The sequence below is a fragment of the Vicia villosa genome, unplaced genomic scaffold (genome assembly GCF_029867415.1).
Source record: "Vicia villosa cultivar HV-30 ecotype Madison, WI unplaced genomic scaffold, Vvil1.0 ctg.003444F_1_1, whole genome shotgun sequence".
Taxonomy (NCBI): Eukaryota; Viridiplantae; Streptophyta; class Magnoliopsida; order Fabales; family Fabaceae; genus Vicia; species Vicia villosa.
Genome location: NW_026706206.1, coordinates 209486 through 234534, shown reverse-complemented (window position 1 = coordinate 234534; position 25049 = coordinate 209486). Strand labels below are relative to the sequence as shown.

At 35.7% G+C, this 25049-nt stretch overlaps 2 protein-coding genes across 2 annotated transcripts; both read left to right on the top strand.

The window, feature by feature from the left end:
- Positions 1-8730: 8730 nt before the first annotated feature.
- Positions 8731-10064, top strand: LOC131640994 (uncharacterized). The gene is made up of 2 exons (XM_058911335.1): positions 8731-8939; positions 9131-10064. The coding sequence occupies exons 1-2, from the start codon at positions 8731-8733 to the stop codon at positions 10062-10064; spliced, it is 1143 nt and encodes a 380-aa protein (XP_058767318.1).
- A 3760-nt stretch (positions 10065-13824) lies between these two features.
- LOC131640993 (uncharacterized) lies at positions 13825-22437 on the top strand. Its single transcript, XM_058911334.1, has 3 exons — positions 13825-14246; positions 14351-14527; positions 22283-22437. Exons 1-3 carry the CDS (start codon positions 13856-13858, stop codon positions 22435-22437), a joined length of 723 nt encoding a protein of 240 aa, XP_058767317.1. The 5' UTR covers positions 13825-13855.
- Positions 22438-25049: the final 2612 nt, after the last annotated feature.

Sequence of the window (25049 nt, the reverse complement as noted above, 5' to 3'; positions counted from 1 at the left end):
AAACTCGAATGCAACGAAGAACGATCTGGAATTATTCAGAGGATTTTCGGATTTTGTGATGTGTTTTCTGAATGCGAAACGACCCTTAATGAAACAATATATTTTCAAAAGATATGACTGTTGCACTTGCACTGGTTCATGCACCATTTGCATGGTTTCATTTCTGCATGATTTCGTGAACAGTTGCTACCTTTCCGATTCAAAATTCAAATCACGTACACTGAGCAAAATGTAACAACCGGCCGAAGTCGGAGTCGGAGCCGGTGTCAGAGCCGGAGTCGGTGCCGGAGCCGGAGTCGGTGCCGGAGCCGGAGCCGGTGTCGCCGGTGTCGAGTGGTTGTAGGATTGGGACAAGTGGCATAATGCTTGGGACCACCACATTTGTCAATGTGGCACTTTATCCTCTTTTGTCCTTTTGTTGAGTTAATGGTATTAACTCTTTATAAAGACTTTGAAAATGAGTGAATCTTCCAATGTTGGACTTTATTACATGCATTTATTAGCTTTTACTCATTTTCACCATTTTGTCATTTTAGAACATAACTTGTAATTAATTACAACATTTGAAGCATTGTTCAACATGCTCCCTTAATTCGTCCTCTAGAGATATCACACCAATCTCTTTTCTAAATCATACAAAGGTATCAAAAGTAGCATATATGTGTAGCTTTTATAATAAGTCCACATTAATTTGTTAACAAAACTAACTCCATTTACTAACTAACAGACTTTTAAACTAAAATGAATTACAAGTATTGTTCAACATGCTCCCTTCATTCGTTCTCTAGAGATGATAAGTATCAGATTTACATAAAATACGTAGGTATTTATTAATTATTTTACAAGTAATTAATATAAAAGATCTCTCAATTTATTTATGAAAAGGGAGAAAACATCTGTTTGGATACTTCTGGTATGTATTAATTGAAAATATGTAAAAAGGACTAGAGAACCACGATTCAGCATGCAAAGATCAAGCCAAAGCAAAAACATGAAAGTCCAGACTCGCTAGGCCCAACCATAAGTGCGCTAAGCACGGGCAGAAGGTCATATGGAACATCTAGACGCAAATACTTTATTGCGTCAGAATTTTAAAACTAAATTTCTTTTGATTCTTGAGAAAAAAAACAAGGTATACTTGCTGTTTAAATTTTAATGGATTTTGATTACCATCAAAATTTAAATAGGAGTTTTATATATTTTTTGTAATGAGAAATTGATCTTGTTATAATTTTCTAAGATAAGGAGCAAAAATTTATTCGGAATAAAAATATATTTGAATTTTTTTTTTTTGTTTTTTTTAAAAGGTTACATTAGATTTTTTTTCCATAAAAATTGTTTGTGAGTGAATTATGACTCGTCTAAGAGTGAACACAGAGACTGTGTGAACTACCGAGATGGAGTTCATGAAAATATCTAGATATTTTATGTTCTGATCTGGGCTGAGCAGGCCCAATAGCGAGCGAACACGATTCAGGGTCCAAGCCAATTGAGCACACGCTCTCAAGTGACCGTTGGAGCTTCAGCCCCACGTGCTCCGCGAAGAGCACGTGGTCACCTAATAGCAGGAAATTCGGTCAACCTCCTCTTCGAACCCTACGGACGGTTCAACCAGGACGTGAGTCACTTGCTAAATCTTTCCTACGACGTGGCATCCTGGCAGTTTCCGTTGTTTTGGGGCCTCCAAGGATCCAACTCAAAATAGGGAAATCTTGGCCCTGTGTTGGGGCTATAAATACCCTCTTTCACTAGAGGATAGGGTAACTAATTCATTCTCACCTAATATATGTGCTTGCTCTCCCTTGCTCATATTTTCACTTTGGCATCGGAGTACCTTGCAGGTACACCCCCTCATTCACTCAAAAGTCCAGTTTGACCAGGTACGATCACTGGCGCCATCTATGGGAACCCTTTGCTCCTCATCTTTTCCAAACACAAAAGATCAAAGCAAATTCACTCCAACATCTAATCATCATGGTCAGCTACAACAACAACGCTCACCCCAACGGTGACCCTTTCGGTCTTGACGCCTTGCTCCAGAAACCCACTGCTGCAAACGAACAGGGCCAGCCTAGGGACGACATGGGCCACCCGAGGGATGGGGAAGCCGCCTCATCCTCGACATAGGTCTCCATGCGGATTGTCAACCCACAACATGACAATTGATCCACCCATGTGGAGATACCATTGCCTGAGAATGTTGATTGGGAAACAGCAACCCTGCTCACCGCCATCAACCGGACCAACCACTCTTGTTCCAACAGAACCAACGAATCATCATGCTCGAGAAGAAACAACAACCACGCTCTTCCCTGCGAAGACGCTGCCGATCTCGATCTTCCACAAAATCCTCGGCTACTCCTGGGAGACATTGTCCCCAACACCTATATGGGGGAGGAAGTATCGTGACTCCCCTAGCGTCTCTCCTCGTCCTCGCGGCAAAGGACCTCAGTTGGAGAGAAATATACTAACAGACACCAAGGGAAGAGAGGTCACTCCCCCCGCAGGGAATGACCCTCTCCTCCTGGCAAGAAAAATAAATTCATGGACATGAGCCTTCCTCGCCGCCATCAACGTCCTCGGCAAGACTACACATCGTCACGTGTCGAAAGCAACAAAGAGGAACCCCTTGGCTCATTCACCTGAGATATTCGGAGAACCCAGCTCCCAAGGGGAATGGAAAGACCCCCCACTTTGGACCTTTACGACGGCACAACCGATCCTGACGAACACATCTTGAATGTCAAGGCTATGCTAGACTATCACGTTTTTCGAGGAGCTATCAAATGCCGCATCTTTCCCACCACTCTAAGGAAAGGTGCGATGACTTGGTACAAGAGCCTATAGCCGAACTCCATCAATTCGTGGGCGGAAATGAAAGCGAAATTCTCCAATCACTTCACTGCGTCTCGCCGGCATCCAAAATAGGAGGCATCCTTGGAAGCTATCGTCTAGGGGGCCGATGAACCCACGCGAGCATACCTCGATCGATTCAATCGAGAGGCCATCCAGATCCCCACCACGAAAATATGAAAAGGTATCTCCTTGACCGTGGATTAAATCCTAGCAGCGATTTTAAAAAGGCCATTGGAATCGAAAAACCCCAATCTATGGACGTTCTCCTTCTCAAAACACACGCATACATTGCTTATGAAGAAAAAGAAGCAGCGACCAAGCGGGGACCGAGGACCCAGGATACCTCGAGAGGTTCGAAATATGAAGATTCAAATCCTCCCCGACATGGCGGGGAGAAAAGAATGGATGAAAGACCTCGCCAAGGGCAAGAACAGAGGGGACCCTCATGCTGTTATATTGAGTACGCCGCGCTGATCGCTTCCCGCAAGCGGATCCTGGTCGAATGCCAGCATGTTGAATTTAAAGATGCCAAAGTGCACTTCTCTAAGCCCACCACGGCCAAACCCGAAGTCGACAAAACCATTTACTGTTGATTTCACAAAAGTCACGGCCATGTAACCGAGGATTGCGTCCACCTCAAGGATGCAATCAAAATGTTGATTAGAGAATGTCACTTGCCAAAATATGCCAAGAAAAATGACGCCCCCCAACGTGAAGTCCATGAGACAAAAAGAATTGAAGAGGATAGGTCTCCTGACCATGGCTCTATTCAAGTTGCCCTCTGCGTATCCCAAGCAGAAGATTTCCTCGCCCCAGGCGAGCTTTTTACCCTCAGCCCCTGGGAGAAATTCCCATTGTAATCGTCATCACAGGAGGTAACCTCACCAGTCAGCTATTAGTCAGATCACTCAAAAGGAAGTTCGATGAGCTGATCGACGCCCGCTCGAACTTGAACCCCACTCTCAACAAGTTCAATGGGAGGTCCAAGCCAATCATGTTCTACCTCGAAGAGCTGCCCGGGGGAGCTGATAAGTGCCAAAATGTCGATATTTTGAGTATATATTTGTGGCACTTATCGATTCTATTCTTATGATTTTTGTAATAAAATCCTAACTTTTGTGTAAATATGTGCATACTTGTGTTTTTGATTCATTTTTATACTAATTAATAGTTTTCCATTCATTTTATAGGTATTCATGCATCTTTGGAGCATTGAGTAATAAAGACAAAAGGCTAAGCTTCAAGAATGCAAATTCTACCAATTCATCAAAGAATAAGGCTCAAAATAAGGATGATAAAAATTATCATTTTGGTTTCCATTCATTCATTATTGGATAGAGCATTGAATAAGCTTTCCAACGCTTCGAACCGGGCGCAATTCGGAGTTACGGTTCTCAACTTATGGCGAAAACAAGATTTCATTTTTTCTGTCAGCCGCTAAGCGGAAATAGCAGAACTTCAGCTCGTTAAAAGGGGTCAAAAACACAATTTTTAGGTTATGGGTTGGGGTATTTGTTCCCAACTCCATCAACCTTCATTTCTAGGTTAGATTAGGTTAGAAAACAACTTCGGAGGCTGCATTTGGATGATCGGGGGTGGATTGAGCGTTGAACGGAGCTGACAAACCGGGAGATTTTCGGTTCATTTCTCTTCTTCTTTGTGTATTTCTCTTTGGTTGGGTTTTGTGTATGTATTTACTTTGAACTCATGTATATTTGTTGATCATGACGTTATATAAAACTTGCTTTACAAATCTATGTTGATTGTTGTCTTAGATTTTTGCTCTATGCTCGGGATTTGGGTTGCTTTAGAGATAAACTTCTTGAATCCTTATCTAGGATGATTATCTGTTGGTTCTGAACTCTAGAGATAGATTTAGAGCTAGCATTCACTGTGGGTATCCGTTCTTAATGCTTTCGTGTTTGAGTGGCGCGAGAGAGATCGCCGACGCGAGAATACGGATGTTCTTGCGACTTTGCGTTAGAGATAACCTTAGTTGTGAGATGATCTCGTTTGTGCTCCAGAGATGGACGCTTATGTGAGAGATACGTGATAACATAGATGAGTATCGTAGGTTGAGTATAACTGGTCGACAAGTTTACGTTGGTAAGAAGTAGATCATATGCAAAGCTTGATAAGTCTTATCTTTCCAAAGAATGAATTCTTTCTATGTTCATATTTTACTTTTCCGTTCTTATACTTTTGTTATTCAAACCCGAGCTCAAAACCATAGAAACTGTTGAATGGCATTCTCACCATCTCTGTGGACGATAAATCCCGGATCAATATTTCCAAATCTTTCTTTTGTTGCTTGCCCTATACTGCATTCAACAAAATGGCGCCGTTGCCGGGGATGGTTGTTGAATTGCATCGCAATAGTTTTCGTGTTTTGAGCTTTGTATATATCGTATATATTGTATAGTTTCACTTGTATATATACTTACTTGTACATGTTTACTTGTTTATGTTCACCATATAGTTTTACTTGTATATGTTACATACAAGTATACTTTTGTTGGTGAATATTGGTGAAACATGTTGATCTCGGATTAGCTCTTTACTTACAAATCTTCACTTTTCAACTTGTGAATCCAACATTCACCAATTTTTCTCTTTGTGTATGTTATTATTTATATGTGTTCCATGTTTGTATATATGTGTTTGTTGATGTACATATTTGTATATTTGTGTTTTCTTTCATGTTCGTATAATTGTTGTATATATTTGTACCCGTAACGTTTGTTGAGTGGTTGGTTAGGACACTTTCTTTAGGCTTGTGCGGTGAGACGTCACCATGGCATGACGAGAGGAGGCTACTTTCCAAACACCGAAACAATAAAGGCGTCGAGCTAATGACGTAAAACAAGCACTTGTTGGGAGGCACCCCAACGGTTGTAAATTTTGTTTATTTTTATGTTTAAGAGGTATTTAGGTGAAGTGGAAGAAAATTAGAACAGTTGTTGCTGTTATGATTTTTCTGGTTTTTCTGTCATCCGCTAAGCGAGCCTAGGTCCGCTAAGCGATGACAGTAAAATTTTGTTTTTATGCTTTATACCAGTGGGGTTCCTATTCCACTTGGTTCACTCCTTTTCCCACTCTCACCAAGGCTACTTAGTAGTAGATACTAGTTTTATTTTTCTAATTCTTTTGTGGTTGTTTGTACTCGAATTTTGTCGGTAATTCGAAGATTTTTGAGGTGATTTTCCAAAACTTTAGTGTTTCAACTTGCGGATGTATGGTAGGATATTATTTTTGAAGTCGTCTCATTCAAGGTACTCATTTATCGCTTTCTATAGCATAGCATGTTTAGGAAACTTTTCATTTGTACAATTACCATACCATTCATTCTTTTGCATTACTTGCTTGTTGATTGAATCACTTTAGTTCCCAAACCATAAATGTGAGGAAGCTTTCCATTATTCACATATGCTGGAGACCACAATCTTTGTTTTAACTGGATTTTATTATGCTTAATCTTTTGTTTATGTTGATTTTATGAAAGCATGAAAAGGATCAAGGCATTTTTTTCATTTTGAGCACAACCATCATAACCAAATAGTCAATTCACCTTGTGAGTGTGTGATCATTTGTTAACCCTTTTGAGCCTTTTTGTCAATGTCCATGTTGGTTTTGCTAAATGCTTATCTTTGAGTGTTTAGTTCTCATTTTTGCATGGATGATTGATTCTTTGTTTTCTTGAACCCTCAACCATGAATTTTTGGTATGAATTTTTACCTTGCCTTAGAAAGTAGGGAGTATTCATATGATGGTGTGGTTGAATTCAAGTTGGGGAGAGAAATGGTTGTGTATTTATTTGGTTGTTGCTATGAGGTTGAAAAGAAAGAAAAAAAAAGAAAAAAAAGTGAAAAGAAAAGAAGAAAAAAAAGCAAAAAAGTTTTGAAAAAAGAAAAAGAAAAGAGAAGCTAATAATTGTGCTAATATGTATTGTGATTAGTTTGAGAAACTTGTGGTTATGGAAGAAGTTTAATCGAGGTTTTGTTGTTTGAATCTTTGGTGGATTGATCACTCCTTTAGGTTTAGGCAAGTTTTTGTTTCGATTAACCTTAGGACTTATCCCTTGTTTGTTAACCAAGCCACATTACAACCTTGAAAAGCCCTTGTGATCTTGCTTTTGTATCTTCAATGTGATTTTTGGATGAATGCATAATTTAATCTTTTGTTTGCAAGATTGTTGGATGAGTGTTAAAAGTCCTTCACCTCTGTGTGTTCTTCATCCATTGATGAATTTTTGCTAGGTGTGATTCATGATGTGAGCATGTATTGTGTTAGAATGTTTTGTATGCTTTTTGTACTTAAGATTCGTTTCGTTTACATGTTGTCGTTGTAGGATAGTGGTAAGTATTTACTTTGTTTATACGTTTTTGTATTGAACCATACATTTGTTTTTGGTTTTCAAAACTTGTTGATTCACAATTCTTTGGTTTATTACTTTTGATTCTTTGATTTATTTGACATTGTTTGAGGACAAACAAAGTTTCAAGTTGGGGAGAGTTTGATAAGTGCCAAAATGTCGATATTTTGAGTATATATTTGTGGCACTTATCGATTCTATTCTTATGATTTTTGTAATAAAATCCTAACTTTTGTGTAAATATGTGCATACTTGTGTTTTTGATTCATTTTTATACTAATTAATAGTTTTCCATTCATTTTATAGGTATTCATGCATCTTTGGAGCATTGAGTAATAAAGACAAAAGGCTAAGCTTCAAGAATGCAAATTCTACCAATTCATCAAAGAATAAGGCTCAAAATAAGGATGATAAAAATTATCATTTTGGTTTCCATTCATTCATTATTGGATAGAGCATTGAATAAGCTTTCCAACGCTTCGAACCGGGCGCAATTCGGAGTTACGGTTCTCAACTTATGGCGAAAACAAGATTTCACTTTTGCTGTCAGCCGCTAAGCGGGAGTACCTTCGCTGAGCGACCATGACAGATAGCAGCTCGTTAAATAGGGGTAAAAATCACATTTTTAGGTTATGTTTTGGGGTAATTGTTCCCAAATCATCAAACCTTCATTCTTAGGGTAGATTAGCTTAGAAAACAACTTCGGAGGTTGCATTTGGATGATTGGGGGTGGATTGAGCGTCGAACGGAGCTGACAAACCGGGAGATTTTCGGTTCATTTCTCTTCTTCTTTGTGTATTTCTCTTTGGTTGGGTTTTGTTTGTATATTTACTTGAATCTTATGTATATTTACCGATTATAATGTTATATTTAACTTGCTTTACAAATCTGTGTTGATGTTGTTCTGGATTTTTGCTCTATGCTGGGGATTTGGGTTGCTTTAGAGATAAACTTCTTGAATCCTTATCTAGGATGATAATCTGTTGGTTCTGCATTCTAGAGATAGATTTAGAGCTAGCATTCACTGTGGGTATCTGTACTTAATGCTTTTGTGTTTGAGCGGCGCGCGAGAGATCGCCGACGCGAGAATACGGATGTTCTCGCGACTTCGCGTTAGAGATAACCTTAGTTGTGAGATGATCTCGTTTGTGCTCCAGAGATGGACGCTTATGTGAGAGATACGTGATGACATAGATGAGTATCGTAGGTTGAGTATAACGGGTTGGTAAGTGTATGTTTGTGAAGAGTGAATATATTTACATTCCTGATAAGTTATTTCTCTTCTAAGAATGTGTTTATTCTTTTCCTGTCTATATCTTTGTTTACTTTTCTTCTCATTCAAACCCAAGCTCGAAACCATAGAAACTATTGAATGGCATCTCTCCATCTCTGTGGACGATAATTCCCGGATCAATATTTCCAAATCTTTTTTTGTTGCTTGCCCTATACTGCATTCAACAGGAGCCCCTAATTCTCACATTCCTCTCCTCGTCAGAGAGAAAATGGCCAACTTCGACGTTCGTCGGATCGTGGTCGACCAAGGAAGTTTCATCAACATCATGTACTCTCAACTGTTCAAAACACTCCTGCTCGACGATTCTCACTTGACCCTCTGTGTGGGATCAGATCTCCAAGGTTTCAATGGCACCACTACCAAACCATGGGGCTACATCGAGCTTCTCATCACCTTCGGGGAAGCGAAAATAGCAAGGTAATTCAAGATCAGGTTCCTGGTGATCGACTACCCGTCCTTGTATAACTGCATCCTGGGTCGACCAACACTAGCTGAGATAACGGCGGTGCCTTCAACGGTCTACCTCAAGATGAAGTATTACAACAAGAGGGGCCATGTCATTACCGTACAAGGCAACATTGAAGCTGTTAAAAGATGCTTCAATGCAGGGATGAAGGAACTCAACTCAATCTCTATCAACAAGCAGCCCAACCAGTCAGCAAGCCGGTGCATGAGGAGCAGAAGCCACTCCCTCACGTCGGATCAGTCAACCTGGACGCACGCTTCACCAAAGACGAGCTAAAGAAACAGGGAGAAGACTCACGCCCACCTGCTGAGCCAGTCCATCCTGTTCGCCCGATTTCTGACACAGACTTCGAGCTCATTCTCTTGGGTGATGACCCCGACAGAGGTGTAAAGATTGGAACAGGACTCCCCGACCTGGAGAGGAAGCAGCTCAAGGCATGCCTAAGACAAAATGCTGATTTTTTTGCTTGGAGTGTTGCTCAACGTAGGCGTAGGCAGTCTCCCGAGAAAGTGGAGGCTGCCGAGAGAGCTATAAAATACCTCTTAGAGGCAAATTTTATTTCCGAGCCCAGATATTCAACTTGTCTCACAAAAGTTGTACTTGTTAAAAAGAGTATGTGTGATGATTATACTGATCTTAACCGGGCATGTCCCAAGGATGCATATCCACTACCTAATATTGATAGGTTGGTCGATAACTCGGCCGATTATAAACTGTTATCATTTATGGATGCATACTCAGGTTATAATCAAGTACCTATGGCAAAAAGCATCAAACAATGCAAGACTTTCATGACGGAGTCGGGTAACTACTACTACAACATAATGCCCTTCAACCTGAAAAACGTCGGAGCAACTTACCAGCGAATGATGAACAAAGTGTTCCACAGGGAGATAAGAGACACCCTCGAAGTCTACATGGATGACATGATCGTGAAGTCGAGAAGGCAACTTTCACGTTTACGTGAAATAGCGGCCAACCTATTTCATGTGAAATGGACACAATTAGCCTTACAGTTTCAAGCCTTGCAACATGTAAATATACTTCATCATTATCCAAAACTGCTTTTTGCATAAAGCCTCTAGTAACTAATATTGCTTTTATGTTTAATTATCTCTTTATTTGGCTTTATTTTTAGCTTGAAGACCCATTTCACAGCTACAGTTCTTTTGCTTAATGGCATCTTTGTAAGCTCTCAAATGTTATTCTTATCTATTGCATTCAATTGTTTATCTATTGCAAGCTTTTTCATCTATAGCTTTCTTGTAAGCCACTAATTATACATCACCAAATAGAGAAAATGTACAAATTCTCCTTCATTGTTTACTTTATTATAATGAAGAATTTTATGGGTTACCAACATAGTTGAAACAAACCTTTTTCTTAATGAAATTTTTCTTTCTTGCGCTGCTTATGTGTTAGGTAATTCATTCATCCCTTCTTCTTTTTCTTTTTATTTCTCATCAATCACAAATGGAACCATTGGAGTTCAGTTACTTTTCTTATTACTCTATTCCCAAGATTTTTGACTCACACATTATCACATCCCTACTTACTATGATTATGTGTTTGACTAGATTGTATAGTCTATAAGAACTTGTTTCATGATACCCTACAAGTATCATAGTTTCACTTTTATCGTCCAATTTCTTCCTTGTTGCCTCAGGTACATGCATGTAGCACAAAGATCCAAACACTCTTAGATGCTTAATTGAATGCTTTCTTCTTTTCAAATCTTCGTCATGTACTTTTTCCAATTGCTTGTTAGGACATATATTATTAACATAGGCTATATTAGGAAGTGTTTCACCCCCAAAATGTGTTTAGTAACTTCTTCTTCTTGTCATGTCAAGTAAAGTTATATTTCTTCTTTGTATCATTACATTGTTTTGTGGTGTGTAGGGATTTGTCACTTCATGCAATATTCTATTTTATTTATAGTAGATTTCATATTCATTTTGGATGTATTAAAATCCACCATCTTTCTTAAGCATTTTTAAAGTTCTATCACATTGTTTCTCTACCAGGACTTTAAATTTATTGAACATTCCAAGAGTTTTACTTTTTAATTTGATCAAGAATAACCAGATATTTCTGCTAAATTCATGCAGATATGTGACGAAGTGCATATTTCCATCCATATAGGGAAACTTAAAATCACCTCACACATTTGAATGTACTACATCTATTCCACCAACTGATGTATATGCTACATGTGATTTAAATGAAATCCTATGGTGTTTTCCAATTAGACAAATTTCACAAGGTTTCTCAGGTATGGTTATTTTAAGGATTCCTAAAACCAATCCCTTGTCAACTAAATGAGAAAACTTCTAAAATTAAAATGACCAAACCTAGAATGCCATAACCAGCTTCCTAAGTAGACATTATTGTAGACAGACACTTCAGAGAAATTAATCTCATAGATGTTTGAAAAGTTTTGTTCTTTGCCAATGGATACTTCAATATCAATCTTTAATTCTTATCAAATAATTCTAATTAGTTATTCTTCATTATCATAAGTTAAACCACAATTAACATGTTGTATAGCATACAAGGAACATGTATATCTTATTCAATTAATTCCATTTTTCCATATTCCTTCAGTAAATCTTTCTTATTCCTTTTGATGTCAGAGTTCTATGATATGCTAGCTTCACTTTTGTTGCCTAATTGTATCAATCTCTTTTGTTCATTCTTTATGTCATGTCATGTGATTAGAGCAATCAGTATCTAAGAATCGTCCTTCTAAGTTGTAACTTTTATTTCTAGTTATTGTTACCATCAGTAGGATATGTTTCGAGTTTAAATCTTCTTGAGACAAACTTGCTTCTTCTTCAATATTTGATTTTTTTTCCTTTTCCAAACCAGATGCATAGTCGCCATAATTTTCATAGTTGAAAATTGGATCTTTTTCTTATCATAAACCTTATTTTTGTTATGATTCTTGATAAGCCCTTTTTCCCCTCTTGAGGATTCAAGCTTGCCATCAATCTTTGATATTTCTTTGTAGTTTTTATCACTTACATTTTTCAGTTTCTTTCTTCAAAATATCATTTATTGGTTTGATAAAATATATCTTTTAAACACTTTTCTCAATTTCTTTTTGACTCACACTTTTCTCAAGTGTTCCTTGCAAGTCTTCCATATTCAAATAACTCAAGTCTTTTTGTTTCCTCAATTGTCACTACAATCATATCATATTGAAGAGTAAGAGTGTGTAATACCATCTCAACCACCACTAGGTTATATAAGGTTTCATATGAGATTTTCATTTGAGTGGTTAAAGCCAACAATCTTGAAAAATAATCTACTACAAATTCATTGTCCTTCATCTTCAACATTTCATATTGTTTTCTCAATGATTAAAAACAAGCTTTTTTGAACTTTGCATCTCTTTCATAATATTTCTTATGGATATCCCCAACCTTCTTAGAAATTGGTGCTTATGAGATTTCGTCAAACACCTTTGCATCAACACATTGGTGAATATAGAATAATGTTTTTTTTATCTTTCTTCTTTGATTCCTTGAAAATTATTTGCTGAACACCATATTCAAATTCTTTTTTAACAACTAATATTATATCCATGGTAATTATAACACCATACAACTATGATTTTTGTGCATAAAATGGACTTGACTGGTTACGAATATAAATATGAATTCTTGCAATTTTTTAATTAATTTGATTAATGAGAAATATTTCTTTCGCATATATTTTTTTAAATGTTATTTGCTACGACAAGAAACAAATACTCACCACACATATTACTTTCGATGTTGGAACTACAATACATTAGATCCATGATTTTCGCATAAAACAGACTTGACTTGTTGACCCACCAATAGTAACAAGACAAATATACATTCTTGCATTTTTTTAATATACAAGCTTCGTAACATTTAACACTACTCTTGTTCATATAAAAAATTATAATTACTAGAATATTTAGTTATTGTAATTTTTAAATAATTTTAAATAGTTTTTGCTAAATAATAATTCATTTTCTATTGATTTAAAACTCTTTTTATTAAATTAAGTTAATTTTATTGATTTTACATAAGTACCCTCAAATAAAAAACATGTTACAAAAATTGTCATCTAAAAATGCAAAGTGTATTATAATTTGTAACTTATAATGGAAAAATGAAAATAAATACATTGAATTTTGCCACTAAATATTTTAGGACAAAACAATAATCACATTTATAATAATACCTTGAAATGAAAAATTGAATATAAATTTTGTTGAAAAAATAATAATGACATTTTACTATAATACTATGTATCTAGTTTTACAAGATAAGATCTATTAATTTAGAAGCGACCAAAACGTAAGATTCATTCACTGATTTGGTAAATGGTAAACGGTTATTTTGGGATGAAGAATGAAGGGGAACTTTATGAATCTGGACATGCAGATCTAAAGTAAAAAAATAAAATTAATTAATTAATTAAATAAAAACAACATTTTCATCATCTACATTCCATGTTTCATTCCATTTTCATGTTTTTTTGATATACAAGTACAAATTGATTCGGTTTGTTTCTCACACTTCTCCAATCTGCAGTGAAAGGTACATTTTCTTGTAACAAATTTATTTAGTTTTTAAAAATATGTAATAATTTGAATGCTCCATTGTTATCTACTATCATCTTGTTATTTTATGTATAGATCCGGTTTGATTGTGATTTACTATGATTTTTCGTATTTTCATGGATTCGATTTCGTTTTAGACTTATAATAACGATTTTTATTGCGCGAATTAATATGTAATTCTTTTTGATTCAAAATTATGAATAATGAAAGGTGAAAAAAAAGTGTTGTGCAAATAGAAAACAAGTGTGACAAGGGTGAGTGAGGATGGAAGAGATTCCGGAGAGAACCGAACTGCGGAGAATTCAGCGAGAGCAAGAGAGGGAGAGGAGGCGGATACGGGATCGGCAGAGGAGGCAAGCGATGACGCAAGAACAACGGGAAAGACACCTTGCGCGACGAAGAAGAAACTATCAACTTCGGAGACAAAGAGCGGCGAATGCGAATGCAAATGCTAGTAATGTCAATGTTCCTTTCATTCCTCTTCCTCCTAATAATCCTCTTGGTCTAGAATCAAGTGCTGGTGAAGCTAGTACTAGTGATGAATTTCAAGGTGTGAATTCTTCTACTTCACTAGACCATAGAGTTCTTAGTCATGGTATTGGTATCCCTCATCAAGGACAAGAAACATTGAATTTGGGAACAAAGGTTTCTCATGGTGAGATATTAATATTGTTACATTGCTTTTTCTTTAAAAAAATTATTATACTAAATTTTACATGTTGATTGTTTTTTCTTTTAATGTTGTAATGTAAACAATAGGTTCATCTAACGTGGAAACTCTAGTTTATAAGCTAGATAACTCACCAAGGTTGCGTCTGAAACAAATTAGACATCTTGCAAGAAATCTTACAGGTTTAGTGGTTGATTCTGCGGGTGGTACTAACCAGGTTGCAGTTGAATTGAAAACAAATGAAGATGTAACTATTGGTGATTCAAGTGAGTAATCCCTTCATGCTAAACTATAAACAAAAGTAATTTTTTCTATTAAAGACTTTTGATAATATTAACATTAAAAATCATGTCTACATATTTTTAAATTTTAACTTTTTTTATGATTAGTCTTTGATATTATTATTTTAAATTAGTTATTTATATTAGGCTTTGTTGTCACGGTTAATTTTTTAACTATACTCATCTTGTACACTGGTTATGTTTTCGTTTACGGACTATTTATGTATTTATTTTCTTAAGAATTTTACATCGGATGATATATTATATGAATATTGTTGAGAAAAAATAAGATTGAGTTAAGAAGTATTGAGAAATAAAGTTTGGGGAAGTTTCACATTGATTAGAAAAGTGAAGACTTGAGTATTTATAAGTGAGAACGCACAAATCTATCACTTTAAGGTTTTTGCTGAATGTGTGTTGTGTCTTTCGCAATGTATGTTGCTCATAAAGAAAGACCCTAATGTATAAATGCTCCCTCATGTTGACCCACAAATTGATGACCTATAAATGTCAATGGTGATACAAGTGTATGTGGATGAAAGAGCTTTCTCTTAAGGGAAAGCATTGTGGATAGACTCACACTTAGAAGGAGTATTGAGAAAAATCAAGTGTGAATTAAGAAGTGTTAAGAAACAAAGTATGGGGAAGTCCCACATTGATTAGAGAAATGGAGGCTTGAGCATTTACAAGTGAGAGAGCCCACGCACTTATTATTTTAAGATTTTGAGTGAATATATAATGTGTATCTCATTACCTTAAAATTTTGGGTGAATATGTGGTGTGTCTCTCACAAAGAGTGTTACACAAATAGAAAATCTCCATTATAAAAGCAAGTGTGGGTTAAGAAGTGTTGAGAAACAAAGTGTGAGGAAATCACACATTGATTAGAGAAGTGGGGACTTGTGCATTTATAAGTGAGACAACTCACACACCTATTACCTTAAGCTTTTGAGTGAATATATGTTATGTCTCTCATTATCTTAAGATTTAAGGTGAATATGTGGTATGTCTCACATAAAGAGTGTTACTCATATAGAAAAGCCCCAATGTAAAAGCAAGTAAGAGTTAAGAAGTGTTAAGAAATAAAGTGTGAGGAAGTCCCACATTGACTAGAGAAGTGGAGATTTAAGCATTTATATGTCTCTCATTACCTTAAGATTTAAGGTGAATATGTGGCGTGTCTTTCACAAGAAGTGTTACTCATATAGAAAAGCCCCAATGTATGTAAAAGCAAGTGTGAGTTAAGAAGTGTTGAGAAACAAAGTCTGGGGAAGTCCCACAATGATTACGGAAGTGGAGACTTAAGTATTTATAAGTGAGAGAGCCTATACACCTATTACCTTAAGGTTTTTGGTGAATATGTGGTGTGTCTTTCACAAGGTGTGTTGCTCATAAAAAAATGTCCTAATGTAAAAATGTTCCCTCATGTTTGGTTATCTATTATCATATTTTTTACTATCAAATCACTCGCCATTTATATACTGTCTTAAATGTCCAGTTTTAGGTGTGAGAGTGTGTGTTAAAAGTCTCACTTATGACAATATATCATCTAAATATGAATTTATTAGTGAAGGAAATTAGCACCTTACATATCAGTTTTGTAAAATATAGTTAGATCAAACTCTATTTCTAATAACCTTAAAAAAAAATAGGGTGGGGTTTAATGTACTTAGTAGAGTGAGCGGGGCAGAAACCTTGTTTCACCCTAGCAGAGTGGACCTAGCAGACCCTACATTCCTTAAGCTTAAAGGTGGCATAAAGTCATGTCCACATTCGCTAAAGTTTGTAGAAAAATAAACGGGATGCAACAGATAAAGTGTAGGGTTCGTGACAACAACCTTGACTAAGCATCCAAAAAAATTTAGCCAAAGAAGATATATCTAACGGGTTCAATCCATATATATATATATATATATATATATATATATATATATATATATATATATATATATATATATATATATATATATATATATATATATATATATATGGAGAACAAGTTTCATATTACGTGAATATTTAAACGTTAAATCTGAATCTGTGTGACTTTCCTAAACTCTATAATACTAAATACCCGCACTCGCATTTGTTTACCGCACTTTAATAATAGGAAGAGAAAAAAGTAATTCCTCAAATTTTTATCTACTTTTTAAACAATTTTATTATATATGTCATTCAAGTCATTTATATATTTTAAAAGCTGCAAATCTTTTAGAGAAAATATGAAACTTAAATAACATTTTTGCTAAATTTTCCTAATATTAAACATGGAGAGTTGATTATATTTTATTCATATTTTGGTCATCAAATATTTTTTTAAAATTTTGTTCAATAAGATATATTTTTTAGTTTATAGTTTATATCATATAAACATTTAAATTTGTTTGTAATGATTTTTTCATCACAAATTTATAACTTATTTTATTAAGTTACAGTTTATTTTCTAGACACTATTTCAAATAGTTTTTTTTCTTATAGTTTATAGTTTATCATTTTTTCTTTCACTTTTATCCTTATTATTTTAACAAAAATCAACTTTTATCCTTTATAATTTATTTAAATTTAAAATAAAATAATTATGTATTTGTGAGATATTGGATCGAACTCTAGTATGGTCGAAGGGTAGCTTCTTGGTTCGACAGGATTAAGCATGAAGTCGAAGGTTGTTCACATGCTTGTGTCGAAGATGTTAGGGTTGTTAGCATGTTAAATTAGGTTTAGTGTTTAAACTCTAATTTGTTGAGTTAACTTGATTATTAAGTTGGCTTGTGTAATGGGCCTTGTGGAAAAAGCTCATTAGTTAGTATGTTAGATTTTATTATAAATAGAATACTAGTCGCTCATCGTTGTACACAGCAAATCCTAATTTAGGGTGAGAGAAGTTATTTGTTATTCTTGTAAACTTGTAATCTTGTTTCCTAAGAGAAAGTAAAAGAATAACAGTTATAACTAATTCTCGTGTTCTCCTTCTTCCTTGTTCTTTATTCATCCCTTGTTTTATACTTTGTTCTTGACATTGAATTCACAACAAATTGGTGCGGTGAGCGTGGAGAAGATGCCTTCAACAAAGTATGAGATTGAAAAGTTCACCGGAGTGAATGATTTCGGTCTGTGGCGCTTGAAGATGAAAGCCCTACTGGTTCAGCAGGGTTGCTTGGAAGCGTTGAAGAGAGAGGCAGCCATGAATGCAACATTAACGGCAGCGGAGAAGACGACTATGATCGAGAAAGCACACTGCGCAATTTTATTGAGTCTTGGTGATAAGGTTCTTAGGCAGGTATCAAAGGAGACAACGACATCAGGGTTATGGACGAAACTTGAAAGTTTGTACATGACCAAATCAATGGTAAATTGACTCTACCTGAAGCAAGCTTTGTATTCATTCAAGATGATTGAAGATAAAGTGCTAGCTGAGCAGTTGGATATGCTCAACAAGCCGATTCTTGATCTTGAAAATATTGATGTGAAGATCGATGATGAAGATCAAGCGTTGTTACTATTGTGCATTTTGCCTCGATCACATGCTCACTTCAAAGAAACTCTCATGTATTGAAGGGAGTCCCTGACCTTTGATAAAGTTCAATCAGCCATGTATTATAAGGATTTGAACGAACGAAAGGAGCATAAACCTTTGACTGTTGGTAAAGGTTTGGCCGTTAAAGGAAAATTCTTGCGAAAGGATGGTAAGTTCGACAAGAAGAAAAGAAAAAGTCAGTAGAAGTCTTATAGTGGCGAAGCATCTGGTATTTGATGCTATCATTGTAAGAAGGAGGGTCACACAAGAAAGGTGTGCCCTAAACGCCTGAAAGATCATGGAGGTAAGGATAATGGCAATGCAGCCATTGTTCAAGATGATTTCGAATCATCTGATGTCCTTGTGGTTTCGAGAAGTAACTCTAAGAGGGAGTGGATTTTGGATTCAGGTTGCACTTGGAACATGACTCCAAACAAGGACTTGTTCGAGAAATTATGTGATCAAGATGGTGGATCAGTACTGCTGGGAAACAACAAAGCTTGCAAGATTGCAGGTGTTGGATCTGTGAGATTCAAGCTTCATGATCAGTCAATAAGGTTGTTGACTGATGACAGGTATGCTCTTAATTTAAAGAGAAATATGCTTTCTCTTGGTGAATTAGACAAGAAAGGATATGTTTTCCAAGGAGAGAAAAGTATCCTAAGAGTCATGAAGGGGTCGAAGGAAGTCTTGAAAGGCGTGAAGAAACAAGGCTTGTATACCCTTGAGGGTGAAGTTGTAATTGGTTCAACAAATGTTGCATCTACAAAACCTTTGTCGAAGACAAAAATCTGGCACCTGAGATTGGGTCATGTCAGTGAAAGGGGTCTGGTCAAATTAGGGAAACAAAATCTGCTTGGTGGAGACAAAGTCGAAAAGGTGAAGTTTTGTGAACCCCGTGTACTTGGAAAATCTTGCAGAGTGAAGTTCAACAAAGGCAAGCAAAGAAAACATGGATCCCTTGATGACATCCATGCTGATCTTTGGGGGCCTGCAAGGTGTCCATCACATTCAGGAGCGAGGTATTTCCTATCCATAGTAGATGATTATTCCAGAAAATTATGGGTATTCATCCAGAAGACTAAGGATGAAACTTTTGAGAATTTCAAAAGGTGGAACACTTTGGTCGAAAATCAGACTAGCTGAAAGGTCAAGAGGTTGAGAACCGATAATGGCTTTGAATTTTGCAATGAGGCGTTCGATAGTTTTTGTGCTGCCTCTGGTATTGCAAGGCACAAAACTACTACAGGTACTCCACAGAAAAATGGTTTGGCTAAAAGGTTTAATCGAACTATTTTGGAGAGAGTCATATGCATGTTGACTAGTGCAGGGTTAAAGAAGGTGTTTTGGGATGAGACTGTTTCGACAACAACATATCTGATAAACAAATGTCCTTAAACAGCGTTAGATATGAAGACACCTGAAGAAGTTTGGTCGGGACTCCACCAGATCTCGACAAACTGAGAGTATTTGGCTGCATAGCATATGCTCACGTTAGGCAAGACAAGGTCAAACCTAGAGCTCTGAAATGCATGTTCAGGGGATACCCTGAAGGATTCAAAACTTATAGGCTATGGTTCCTAGATCCAGGTCACAGGAGGTGTATCACCAGTCAAGATGTAGTTTTCGATGAAGCTCGGATGGATTTTAAGAAAAATGATGATGTTGGTCAAAATGCAGAAACATTTGACGAATAGCTGGAACAGGTAGAGATTCCTGTTGAGGTGGAGCATGTTGATGTTGAATTGCATATCCCTGATGAAGTCGAAGAAGAAGCAGAAGATGCCGAGGAAGCTGAGGAAGCTCTCGATGACTATCTATTATCGAGAGACAGGTCGAGAAGAGTCATGAAGCCACCTCATAGACTTGGGTATGCAGATCTTATAGCTTATGCCTTAATCTCTGCAAGTGAGGTTATAGTCGAAGAACCTAGAGACTATAAGGAAGTTATGAGGAGTCGAAATAAGACTGAATGGCTGAAGGTCATGGATGATGAGATGAAATATCTTCATGATAATCACACCTGGGAACTGATCAAGAAACCTGTTGGGGCAAGGTTAGTCAGCTGTAAATGGATTTTCAAAGTTAAGGACGGAATCAAAGGAGTGACGTCGAAAAGATACAAGGCAAGGTTGGTCGCAAGTGGTTTCACTCAGAAAGAAGGTGTCGACTTCAATGATGTGTTTTCTCCTGTTGTGAAGCATAGGTCCATTCGAATGTTGCTTTCCATGGTGGCACAGTTCGACCTTGAACTGGAACAGATGGATGTGAAGACTGCGCTCTTGTATGGTGATCTAGATGAAACGATCCAGATGAGGCAACCTGAGAGGTATGTCGAAAAGGGGAAGGAAGATTATGTGTGCAAGCTAAAGAGATCTTTATATGGGCTGAAACAATCTCCTTGACAGTGGAATAGGAGATTCGACAAGTTCATGGCATGCATAAGTTTCATTAGAAGTTTGTTCGACCATTGTGTGTACTTCCAATTTCGACCTGGTAATTCATTTGTTATTTTGTTGCTTTATATGGATGATATTCTCATAGCAAGCAACAATGTTGAAGATGTAATGAGGGTGAAGGTTGAACTCAATACGAAGTTCGATATGAAGGATCTGGGAGCTGCTTCCAGGATTCTTGGAATTGACATTCGAAGAGATAGAAAGAAGTCAAAGTTATGCTTATCTCAAGAGGCATATCTACGAAAGATTCTCGAAAAGTTTGGTATGTCGAATTCGAAGCCAGTTGTGACTCCAACAAACCCTCAATTCAAGATGAGTATAGATCAGTGTCCCAGTACTGATGTCGAAAGAGCCTATATGAATAGCATCTCATATGCTAATATAGTTGGTTCTTTGATGTATGTTATGATCTCTACTAGACCCGACATAGCATATGAAGTGAGTCTTGTAAGCAGGTACATGGCGAATCCTGGAAAGGCTCACTGGCAAGCACTGAAGTGGATTTGAAGGTACATAAATGAGTCTCTGAACAGGATCCTAATTTATGATGGAACCTTAGGTGAAGATAGTAAAGTGGTAACCGAATGATATGTCAACTCTCATTATGCAGGTTGTATGGATTCCAGAAAATCTATTTATGGATATGTTTTCACTATGTTTAGCACTGCAATTAGTTGGAAAGCAACACTTCAGAAGGTTGTTGCTCTATCAACCACTGAAGTAGAGTATATTGATCTAATTGAAGTTGTGAAAGAAGCATTGTGGCTTGAAGGTTTTGCTAAGGAGATGAAACTTCAAGGTCAAGATATCACTGTTAAATGTGATAGTCAAAGTGCAATACACCTGTCGAAGAACTCAGCATATCATGAGCAAACTAAGCACATCGATGTGAGGTTGCATTTCTTCAGAGGAGTAATCGAGCGTGGAGAAGTCCAAATGCTGAAGGTTTCGACAGATCACAATTCTGCTGATATGATCACCAAGTCATTGACGAGTTGCAAGTTTTTCCACTGTATGCAGTTAATAAAGTTGCATGAAGAAAGCTAGTTTGTTCCCTAGGTGTTGTAGAGTTAGATCCAAGGTGGAGATTTGTGAGATATTGGATCGAACTTTTGGTTCGACAGTATTAAGCATGAAGTCGAAGGTTGTTCACATGTTGGTGTCGAAGATGCTAGGATTGTTAGCATGTTAAATTAGGTTTAGTTTTTAAACCCTAATTTGTTTAGTTAGCTTGTTTATTAAGTTGGCTTGTGTAATGGGCCTTGTGGAAAAAGCCTATTAGGTAGTATGTTAGGTTTTATTATAAATAGCATACTAGTCTCTCATCATTGTACACAGCAAATCTTAATTTAGGGTGAGAGAGGTTATTTGTTATTCTTATTAACTTGTAATCTTGTTTCCTAAGAGAAAGTAAAAGAATAGCGGTTATAACTAATTCTTGTGTTTTTCTTCTTTCTTGTTCTTTATTCATCTTTTGTTTTATACTTTGTTCTTGACATTGACTTCACAACAGTATTAGATATATTTTATGTCATTTTACATATATAAATTAGTTAAACGGTTAATTTACCAAACATTTCAATTAACTTACCAACTATCAGTCATCAATTATCATCTATAAGTGAAACAACAGTCATCAACTATCAGTTATTTTAAAATGCATTTAAGTTTTAAATAAATTTATTGATAAGTATAAAACTTTAGAATACTGAATAATTATGAGTTATTATTATTTATAATTAGTTTGAATGTTTTTAAATTTTTCAGGTACCAAGGCAAAATCCTTGCGTTTGAACTCAGTGAAGCGTCTTGCTAGATCAGTTAATAGTCTGCCCAAAGAGACTGAAATTCAGAAAGACAACAATTTGTCTTCAGAAGGAGTTCAATTACAAGATACTGAAAGCTCTATGGTCACTGATTAAAGAGAAAGTGAGGGGCTCATTCAAAGCTATTTTTTAAAAGAGGTGCATAAATAAATATTAAAGTATACATTACATTGGAGATATTAAAGAACCTGGTTCGGGAAAATGTTTTTTTTGTTTATTTTTTAAATAACAGAGATATCTCCTTTTTTGTTCTATAAAAAAATTATCTACTTTGTTCAATAAAAAACTATAATTGTTCTGTTTGATTTTAAAGATTTATATATGTGACTCTTAATTAAAATTGAAATAGAAAAGTAAAAGTATATATTATCTAAAAAAGTATTAGATTGGTTTCTTGGAGTTTGAACAGGAAGGGAAGGACGTGATTTGGAAGTGAAAAATGGAAAAATCAAGTGAAAAGAATAGATGGATGTAGACGGAAATGGTTTGACGGATTTATTTTTATTCAAAAATTAAAATCTCATACGTTGAGAAACTAATTGGGAGTTTTGAGGGGAATGAATGGGAGGGCTTTGAAAAAATAGAAGAATTGAGTGGAAAGAATTGAATAATTTTGATTTAGAGGGTTTTAGATAGTTTACTTTTATTCATAACACCGAAAATCTCATAATATGAAAAACTCAAAATTTGTATTGTACGAGGGCTTTGGAGAGTTTTGGAGGGCTTACATAAATTTTTAAAATATCTTTTTTATTGTTATAGTATTCGAAAAAATAAAAATATAGTAATGATATACACTCTTTTACCATTATATACAAAATTATTTTTTCTTGTTTTTATGTAAAGTTTCTTATCATTTACTTTTTAAATTTTTAGAAAATAAGGGATAGTTTTTATCTTGAATTTGAATGTAAAGGACACACAACATTTATACTAGTTCCCCTTATCAACCAATGGTACATCTAATCCTCCACTTCTTGAAAGATTTTCTAATATGGTTAGATCTTTGTACAACTCTTCAACAAGACTTTCTTACAATCTTCCAAACTACACACTCAATGAAAGAACCATGTTTTCTTTACAATATCTTATCACATCAAACTTACTGATTAAGATACAACAAACACTTTGAATAACTTTTCATAATTTTGGTCTTGCCTTGAATACAAGTTCAATCCTTTGATCTTCTCTTTCACAAAGTAACAACCTAAACTAATGTATTTCAAGTGCTCAGAATGAATGAAGAAACTTTTAAATAATATGAAACTGGTGTAGAAAGTTTCAACTTTAAAAAAAATGGATGAACACTTTGAAAGTTTGTTTGAATTGATAAGAAAATAAATTTTTGAAAATAGATAAGTTGTGTTTCTGGTGCAAAGATACTTATATACATCCTAAAACACTCCCGTTGAAATTTATTAGAGAATAAGGAACAAAGATGTTTCTCTAAAAAGTAATTGTAAGCTTGAAAGCTAAAAGCTTGCAAAAACTTCTCAATACTTAACTCACTCTATTTATAAGCAACAGAAGCCGAAAGATCAAGACTAACTATGGGAAGAAATTACAAGATCGACAATTATATTTTCGCTTATGGATATATGCCAACTTAGGTGCATTCAAGTACTCTGTAAAATGCGTCATGCCCTAGCTGGTTGTAAGAATAAGATTTGGTTCTACATCTGGACTTTAGATTTGATGATAAAAAATACATTGTTTCTTAGAGAATAATTTTGTACCCTAATGGTTTTTGTCTAGTGTGTAGCTTTTGCGAACAAGTTCTGACTCTGATCAAGTGATGTGTGACGTCATCAATTTTTGAACTCAACACACTCTGACTCTAAAGAGATAACAAAGTGTGATTTATAAAGAAAAGTCACGTTCTGGAATGCTCTTTGACAATGCTTCTGAAAGAATGCTCATCAAATAGATTTTGACTCTGATAAATGAGCTTCTGGTGTTTCTCAAGCTCTGACTTTCTGCACAACACAAGTTATGAAAATTCTGAAGAAAAAGTTCTAAAGACTCTTGTCATACCCCAAAATTTTCCCATACTATTTCTCCTATTCAAATTTAAAATCAAGGTACAAAGCTCCAAGACACACTCTCCTAAACAAAGATCAGAGAATTAGGGTTTTGTTATTCTAAAGGAAAATCAATGAACCAAAGGCTCCAATGCATCTCATATGGCTTATGATGTTTCAAACAACCTCTATAACAAAATTCAGGTCTTAATTCCAAGGATTGACCATTCAATTGCTCAGAAAGTCAACAGTCGACTGGTTTGACCTAAAAGTCAACTGTGGTCAAAGTACAGTCAAAATTCCTGATTTTTTTGTCAACAACATTATTTTGAGGTATCATTCACCATTTGATCAAGGATTGATCATGGTTCATCAAGGGAAGATCAGAAACCAACAAATTCAAAAGTTTCCAAATTAGGGTTTTCATAGGAGAAAGTCAACTGAACTTTGACCAGACATAACTCCTACATGGAACATCAGAAATTTTCCATCCAAAGCTCAATTTGAAGGAAATTGAATTCTCTACAAATTTGTCTCTCACATGCCAAGTCTAAAAATGCTTCATTTGAGAGATATGGATCAAAAGATTATAGGTCCTTTTTGAAAGTCAACCAAAAGCAGTTTTTTGTCAAAGCCAATATCATCGAGATAAATTCTTCAAATGAAAAAAAACTTCCAAAGTGGCTT

Excerpts from the sequence above, each read along its gene's own strand:
- LOC131640994 (XM_058911335.1), top strand. The coding sequence starts at position 8,731 with ATGGCCAACTTCGACGTTCGTCGGATCGTGGTCGACCAAGGAAGTTTC. Across the intron at positions 8,940-9,130 it reads GGGGAAGCGAAAATAGCAAG|GGATGAAGGAACTCAACTCA; the intron begins GTAATTCAAGAT and ends GCTTCAATGCAG.
- LOC131640993 (XM_058911334.1), top strand. The coding sequence starts at position 13,856 with ATGGAAGAGATTCCGGAGAGAACCGAACTGCGGAGAATTCAGCGAGAG. Across the intron at positions 14,247-14,350 it reads GGGAACAAAGGTTTCTCATG|GTTCATCTAACGTGGAAACT; the intron begins GTGAGATATTAA and ends TGTAAACAATAG. Across the intron at positions 14,528-22,282 it reads TGTAACTATTGGTGATTCAA|GTACCAAGGCAAAATCCTTG; the intron begins GTGAGTAATCCC and ends TAAATTTTTCAG.